The 8,538-nt window shown below is 31.5% G+C and overlaps 1 protein-coding gene across 1 annotated transcript; it reads right to left on the minus strand.

Annotated features, from left to right (window-relative positions):
• Nucleotides 1-4,091: 4,091 nt before the first annotated feature.
• LOC149881171 (uncharacterized) lies at nt 4,092-5,776 on the minus strand. Its single transcript, XM_090067945.1, has 5 exons — nt 5,740-5,776; nt 5,392-5,525; nt 5,103-5,312; nt 4,847-5,022; nt 4,092-4,665 (listed from the first exon to the last, which is right to left on the minus strand). Exons 1-3 carry the CDS (start codon nt 5,774-5,776, stop codon nt 5,178-5,180), a joined length of 306 nt encoding a protein of 101 aa, XP_089924071.1. The 3' UTR covers nt 4,092-4,665; nt 4,847-5,022; nt 5,103-5,177.
• Nucleotides 5,777-8,538: the final 2,762 nt, after the last annotated feature.

Consider the following 8,538-nt stretch of genomic DNA (forward strand, 5'->3'; position numbering starts at 1 on the left):
GCCTCAAATGCGTCCTATTGCACAATTGAAATATTTTTGGTTCTGTACCAATTGGTCATTCTGTTCATTTGCGAGAAACTTACGATGACATTAAAATGGTGCTTAACTTGATTAAATATTGCGAACATAACTGGATTATTTGTGTAGATCTAAAGATGGTTAACTTTCTACTTGGTCAGCAGAAGGGTTTTACCTAGTTTCCATGTTATCTCTGTATATGGGATAGTCGAGCAAGAAATCAACACTGGATACAAAAAGAATGGCCCATTTGCAAGACTCTCGCAGTGGGCATGCAAAATATTGTGAATGAACCCATTGTTAGTTGAAATAAAATAGTTTTTCCACCACTCCATCACTTAAACTTGGATTCATGAAACAATTTGTTAAAGCACTGAAAACTGATAGTGATTGCTTTCAGTATATAGTTACATCATTACCAGGTTTGTCAATAGAGAAAAAAAAAGCAGCAGTTTTTAATGGGCCACAATAATATCCAGTATGAGCAACATTCCATTTTAAAAATGATCTTGCTGGGGAATCACAGAGAAATGCTCTAACTTTAACAGTGTGTACAACTGATTTTATTTTCAGATAAAACTATCCGCATAACTTTAAACCACACAATACTTGTCATTTTTCCGCGGAATTAAAGACGTAATTAAAGGCGCAATTAAGGAAGGAATTTAAGCATGGACCTAGAAGTCTGGACGTGCAACTTATTATTATAGTTTAAACTTTTTGTATTTGTTTAAACTTTTGTAGCATTTGTTTTATAAGACTGTTCATGATAAAGTAACGACTTCATGTATTGACAAATTACTAAACAAATTGGTAAATCTACAGTTAAGCAGCCTAAAATAAATTTGCTTTTTGTGCTCTCATTCGCGGAGATTAAAAACTTAGATAAGTTAGATAAGTTTTAAAGTAGTTTTTCAGTTGTTGTTTTTTTTTTAAATTTCCGAACTGTGTATTTTTTTATGTAACTATTTCTATTGTTATCATTACTTCTTGATTATTTTAAGGGTCGCTTAGTGTTGCATTTTGTTTTTTTATATTGTTATAATTTTGTTACTTTATATGGTATGCGTAAATTTATTTTTGATTAGTTATATATTATAGTTAAAGAATATAGGTTAATATAATAATTGTTCATGCTAATGTGTTTTTAAAAGACTATGAAAATATCCATTTAATTTATCAATTACAAAGGATATTGACGGGACACGCAAACTTTATTAACATTTACTTTTTAAAAAATAATAAAAAATTGATTATAACAAATAATTAAACAAGAATTAAAACAAGTTTTATCTGAGAATATTTTATTTTATATTAAAATATTTGATATTTATATATAAAAAACGATATTCTTTAGTTTAAAATCAAGCCCGTTCTACTATTTTTATTTCATTAGCAAAATTCTATTTTAAAATCACTCATGCGAACTTATTTTTATTCTATTTAAATCAGGGTTGGTATACCCAAAAACCCAAGAGCAAAAACCACCAATTTTATAGTATGTTACCTTCATATTTTAGATCTGTTAAATTAGCCAGAAAATGACATGGAATGATTGCTTTCTTAAACCTCTTTAAAAGATCATCTTTGTACAGAGCCAATTTTTTATCATGCATGAGGCTTTGCCAAATCTCAATTGCTTCAGACAACGTTGTATTATCTGTCTGCAACTACAGCAAACACAATAATTTAGTTTATAATTATGTAAATAAAGTTAATGGTGCCAGAAATATGTAGTTTTAATATATTTACTATATTCAAATTTAAGATATCTAGCAAATAACTAAACAAACTAAATTATAAACCTTACCTAATGCAGCACCAATAACTTTTAGTTGTGCTTGTGAATTAATTACTTCTCTCTGTATTGACAGATTGTCATTTAATCTTCCGATTGAAGGATCAATGGACTCCATATGCTCACATCTAATGGCAACATACAGGGAATGATTAAATATGCATGTCTTTAAACAATCTAATTGGGAGTTCCAGGGAGTATCATTGGGTAGCTGTGGCCATAGAAGCGGAGAGAAATTTCGGGCTCCATGGAAGTTTTCTTAAGGGGCCCTCATTATGATCAATTATATACCCAGGACCAAAAGAAGCGTGCTCTGGTCATTGAAAATTAAAAATAAAAGTTAATTAAATCTTTTTAAAGTCAAAGCTATTTAAATCTTTTAAAAATTACTTTAAAATATTATTTGTACACACACGGAGCCCCGGAAATCTTCCCCGTCCACCCCCATCCTCCTCTCGGCGGCCATGGCTGTGGCATCATTCCACCTTTTTCAATTAACCACCCCTATAGAATAGTTGTTTAATAAAATTCAACAAAGAAATTTTAAAAAATTCAAATTTGAAATTTCAGGTTAATTCACCAAACCGTTCAAAAGTTATAATTGAATCAATATAGACCAAAATCAGCAAAATTTGAGTGTCTGGAGCTTATCGTAGATTTTTTTTGATTTTTGACAGATTATAACTTTTTAAATAAAATAGATGATCACCTGAAATTTGTTATGGTAATAGTTTATCACCCATCTTATCTATTTTTGCAGGTGTTTTGGACTGGTTTTAAACAATTTTTGAGTTCTTGTACCTCAAAGTTGCTAATCAACTTAATATTAGACAAAGTTTTGGAAACTTTAATGGGCTACAGTTCAATACCAACAGTAGGGTGTCCCAAAAATATATCATAAATCGAATTTTAATGTGCGGAATACTACATTTAGCATAATTTTGTCCATAAAGAAAAACAAAAAAAAAATTAAGTTTTTAGCTCAAGGGGAAGGTTATTTAGGTGAATTCACTTTTAATTTATTAAGTAAAACTTGACTTAATAATAACTTAGTTCATATTATTCCGATTACAATTGTTACCTAATCAAACAAAAAAATTGCTGCGTGTTAAACAAACAAATATGCTTGTCGTAAACTTTTTAAGTAAATTTTTTTGCAAAATAAATCATCAATTTTAAGGAGAAATTTGTTTTAAATGCAACAAAATGAACAGCAAATAGTTTTTAGAATGCAGGCGCATGCGCAGATACAGCATTTTTTAACGTTTGAATTTAATTTTCAGACATAGAACAAACTCCAAACATATATGTTTATACTTATGTTAAATAAGGATGCTTTGCAAAAAATTACAATGATTGGATCCTGGGAACAAAAAGCCCTAAAGTTTTAGCTACAATTGCCCTAAACGTAAGAGCAACAAGGTGATACGTAGTTTTTTTTTTTTTTGTTCTCAACTAAATCTATATTTGTCGATAAAATTTAAAATTGACACAAAAATCTTTTAACGCTCGAAAACTATGAGCTATAAAAGTTTTACCTTTTCAACATCAAAAAATCACTTTTTTCAAACATCAAAAAATAATATAACATAATGTAAAATAACATAAATCAATATTATTAATACAAATAATACTTAACTAAATAATTTTTAAATCTTTCTTCGTAGCGTTCTTTGAAACCTTTTTACGGCTCTTCACTCAAAAGCCGAATGGTTCTCTGAAGAACCTTTGAGGGTTCTTGACGTTGGTGCTGAGGGAGCACCCGTAGAGGTTCTTCAAAGAACCCTTTGTACGGGTTCTTCGGAAGAACCTTACGATAAGGTTCTTTAAAGAACCCTAAACCGTTTTTCGAAGAACCTAAGAGTTCTTGATAGTTCCGATAAATCATCCGGATAGGTTCTTCAAAGAACCCTAAAGAGAAGCTTTTTTTAAAAGAAAAACTATTTGTAAAGGTTCTTCAAAGAACTGTTTTTGAAGAACTATTCCAGATTCAAGACATCTGACTGAAAAAATGTTCACTAGACAAATCTTTGAATTTTTTTTTTTTAAAAAAAAACCATAATTAATAATTATTATTGAATTTTCGGATAATTTTTTAGCCTAACAATTTTATTAAAACTTATTATTTTTTCAAACAAATTAATCCATGTTCTTCCAAAAAGTTTATATCAAGTGATAAAAATGATTTAACATTTTACCATTTACTTGTTATGCAAAATGATGAATTAAAAAACGAATAGATTAACAAAAAGCATGTATTATAAGCAATAAAAAACTACAAGATTTTTGGACAAAATAAATTTAAAAGTTGCTTTATTTTAAACGTTTCTATTGCCTCCCTTCGTAGAATTAGCTAAACCTAAACAAACAATAGACGGTATATAAAAGGTGAAATTTTACTCATTTTCTAATAAATCTCTCTCTCTTGCTTTATAAATGTTACAATTTGAAAATTATGTTAGGCAGTTGAAGTTAAGATTTCGATATAAAATAAGTTTAAAATAAATCAATAACCTTGCACAAAGTATTTACCATCCTGTGAATTGTTACAGGGACTTCTTTATTTGATACACCAAATATGATGTGTTCAAAAAAATAATGTGTTTTTCAACTGAACAGGACTCTTTTTTTATTTACTGTATATCGTAAATAAAATAAGAGGCAAATATACAAGTCACCGCTAATGAGATATCAACATTATTATAATGTTTAACTATTTCTTGGCTATCTAAGATAACTCTACAAAATTTTGATGTCAACCTTTGAGCTTGAGGGATTGCAATAATTGGTATATTCTGTTTTGGAGTGTCATCAAATGTAACCAAGGTTTCAACAGATTCTTTGAATAGCTGTGGAAATAAAAGAATTGCTCTATTAAATGTAGCATCTGTAATAGTAAAAAAAAATTACAATAGAAACATAAGACAGAATCAAATTATAAAACAATATTTAACAGAAAAAAACATAAAAATTTTTAGCAATAATTTTTTTGGAAAACAGAAATCTCTTGTATTACACAAAATTTATTACCTCTCTTAGTGCTTTCATTAATTTCACACTCAATTTCAGCAAAAATTTCAGAAATAAAATTGTCTTTACACTTTAATTTAACCAAGCTTAAGATTTTATCTTCCATACCCTCCATCTGTTGATGAAGTTCTTTATCGAGATCTTTTCCAAATCTCAGTTTCATTTTCACTAAGAAGCTTTAACATCATTATTATAAAGATTATTTTTAAGTTGGAACACACAAAAAATAAAATCAAGAGAATAGTTAAAAGCCTACCGATTGAGCAGAGCAGAGCAATGGGTATTTAGCTTTTAGATCAATTGTGCAAAGACGTCCATCGAAATCCTTTGCTCACATAAACAAACTATGTTGCTGACAATCAATCAGCATATTCATATCTGGACAAAGATTACGGTATTCAATTATCATATCCTGATGATGTTTTGCTACAGCTGCATCATCCTCACCAATAGGCAGAGAATGTGGCTAAAGAAATTTATTTTTCAATAATTATTAAATCTTTTTTTTACTATTTTATCCCAAAACAGATAAACTTAATTTTTACCAAGTCTCCATCTGTCCTACTAGAAGCTTGGTCATTCTCAAGACAATCTTCTGTGCACTTGCATTCTCCAGCTGGATTCCCAAATTTGCTTTTATGGATAGCAACAGTCTCAACATTAATTAAAAAGGCTCTTTCTGTAATTATAGCGTTACTTGTGAATAATTGTGTGCGTAAAAGATGTCATTATAGCGTTACTTGTGAATAGTTATGTGCGTAAAGGATATGTCATTAAAGCGTTACTTGTAAATAATTGTATTTGTGAAAAGATATGTGTGAATGCCTAGGGAATGCCTACTTGTAAATAATTGTATGTGTGAAAAGATATGTGTGAATACCTAGGGAATTAACTTGTATATAAATTGTGTTGAATTTTACAAAGATACATCGGCGTTTACGCACAACTAAAAAACGATCTTTTTTATGCGAAACTACAAGCTATTTCGGCGAAATGGCGACTAAACTTGATTTAAAGTTAATTCCAGAGTTTAGTGGAAACGATCAACAGTCAGTTGCGGAGTGGCTGGAAAAGGTTGAATTGGTATGTAAAGTAATTGGTGTAACCGATCTGGCACGTGTGGTTCCTCTCCGTCTCACTGATGGTGCATTCGTAGTGTATCAACAGTTAACAGAGACTGATAAAGAAAATTTTAAGAGAATAAAGGAGGCTTTGCTTGAAGCTTTTGCCGTTGATGCATTCACAACCTACGAGCAGTTTGTCACGAGAAAGCTGAAACATGGAGAAGCAGTTGATGTTTATTTGGCAGAACTACGAAGATTGTCTACCCTAATTGGTGGGCTACCAGACAAAGCGATCGCGTGTGCCTTTGTTGCTGGGCTCCCCGAGGAAGTTCGACGAATGCTGAGATCGAGTTCTCGTATGGACGATCTTACAACTGTTCAAATACTTGCGCGAGCAAGGACTCTGATGATCGAGGAACGGAACAACGGGATGGTGGAAAAATTTGCTGTAGCTGCAATGAAAAGTAGTGATCCGAGGTTGCTAGAAGATAAAACACAATCAGTGTGCTATGAGTGCAAACTTCCCAACCACTTTGCGAGAGATTGTCATTTAAGAAGACATAATTATCGAAACAAGTCAAGTAGAAGACGGGAGTCAAGCGATGTGCTGTGTTACTCGTGTCAAGAGTATGGACACATATCAAGAATGTGTCCAAAAAACGGAGTGAGGGAGAAGACGTCTGCGCCAGTTCTCTCCCTAAACAATCAATAATGGCGTTACCTACCATGCTCTTGGATATTAATGGTGTATTTCAGGATGTGCTAATTGACTCAGGGTGTACCTGCTGCATCATCTATAAAAAATGTGCGACAAAAATAACGAAGAAAGAAGTGAGCGTGGTAACTGTAAATGGACAACAACAGCAGTGCGAAGGTGTTAGCCAAACTCAAATCACCGCGCCAAATGGAAATACAGTGTGTGTGGAAGCACTTGTGGTCAATTTCAAACCGCTGGGTTTTTGTTTCATAATGGGTATGAATGGAATAGTGGCACTTGGTGGAGTATCGATTTCTGCAACGCGGGATGTTTGTTTTATGAAAAAAGAAGCATGTTTACTTGGTTTAAAAAGCGATTTGTCAATAGATGTTCATGATATGAATATAACGGCTCAGGATTTCACAGCTTCATTTGAAAAGAAAAATAGAGAATGGATAATACTACTATGATTTGCCGGTTCTGACCCATTGATACTTTTCCTATACTTAAGGATTCTGACGCATTGATATTTTCCCTATACTTAAGAATTCAAGATGACGTCGTTAAAAAAATGTGTAATCATGTTCTGAGTTATATTTTAATGAAAAAAAAAGATAGTAGTGTGATTATGTTTTTTAATCATCATCAGGTCCGAAGATTTTATCATAGTCCATAAAATTAAAACAGGGTTTTAGTTTGTAGTGTCCGATGGCAAGTGTGTGAATACCGTCATCTAAGATGTGTCTTTTGTCGTCGTTAGCGCTGAGTGCTACTTTGTTGATTTCTTCGGTGTGAATATCGTGAAGATGGGATCGGTAAATTTTATATATCTGAAAAATATATAAAATAGGCTTTTAATGTGGAGTTTGGTTAGAATCTAAGAGTTCAGATGGGACAGGTTTTTTAATTATATATTTATAATATCTTGCTAGTCTTTGTTTTTGATAATTTAAATTTTGTTCTTTTTCTTCAATTCTCATTATGCGCATCTGATCATATTTCCACGACTCTATTTTCCCTTTTTTTAGTTCATTTAATTTTTTTATTTCTTCTAAGAATTTTTTACATTGTTGATTTGCTTCAATCTCTCTACTGTTTTCTTTGAAATCTTTATCTAGGAGATTACGTGTACTGATATATTGATCGTAATCTATGAATACGTATTTATAGTACCTGTTTGATTCTTTATTAAAAATTTTAAAGGAATATGTCATTTTTATATAGCAAGAAAAAATTTATTTATATCATTTTAAAAAGTTTTTTTCTTTGTACAATTTTACAATAGCTTTTCATAGAATAGCACCTAAAAAGGGTATACTATTAAAGGGTGAGTTAGGTCCGAGCAATAATCCGGCTCCAACAGATTGATATCCTTTTCCATTTTTAACAAAGAGTCCTTCACCAATAGTAGGTTTTACCCAAGGTCTTAAAAAGATTCCTGATCCTGCAGCAGTCATTTTCATTCCATTTCCATTCTTTTTCAAGTAAACGATTCCTCTTCCAGCAATTTTATCAACCATAGCAGAGCCAGCAGAAGAACCTACACCTGCTAACAATCCGGTGGCTAGAGCAGGAACTACTCTTGTTGCAAGAGTGCTGCCTAACATACCTAATAACGGTAGAAGAGCTCCGATGAATCCTCCTTCAATGGTTGAGTTGTATGATAATTGTTTTCTGCTCAGTTTGAGTGTAACTCCTTTACCAGCTTCATATGCTTTTGTAATTTTGTTCAATTGCGCATTAGTGATAGCGAGAATATGTTCACCATTCAGATCTGAATGAGACAGTCTTATATTGACATCAGTCTTATCTTGAATGGCTTTTTTAATTTTGTCAGATTGACTTTGTGAAATGTTTATTTTTACTTTTTGGTAGCTGTTCATTTTTTAAATAAAAGAAAAAAATTATCGCTGAACTGCGCTGCTCGTAAA

Source organism: Hydra viridissima, unplaced genomic scaffold (assembly GCF_058129835.1).
Source record: "Hydra viridissima isolate aposymbiotic clone 2 unplaced genomic scaffold, HvirCarnegie_v1 scaffold_12, whole genome shotgun sequence".
Lineage (NCBI taxonomy): Eukaryota > Metazoa > Cnidaria > Hydrozoa > Anthoathecata > Hydridae > Hydra > Hydra viridissima.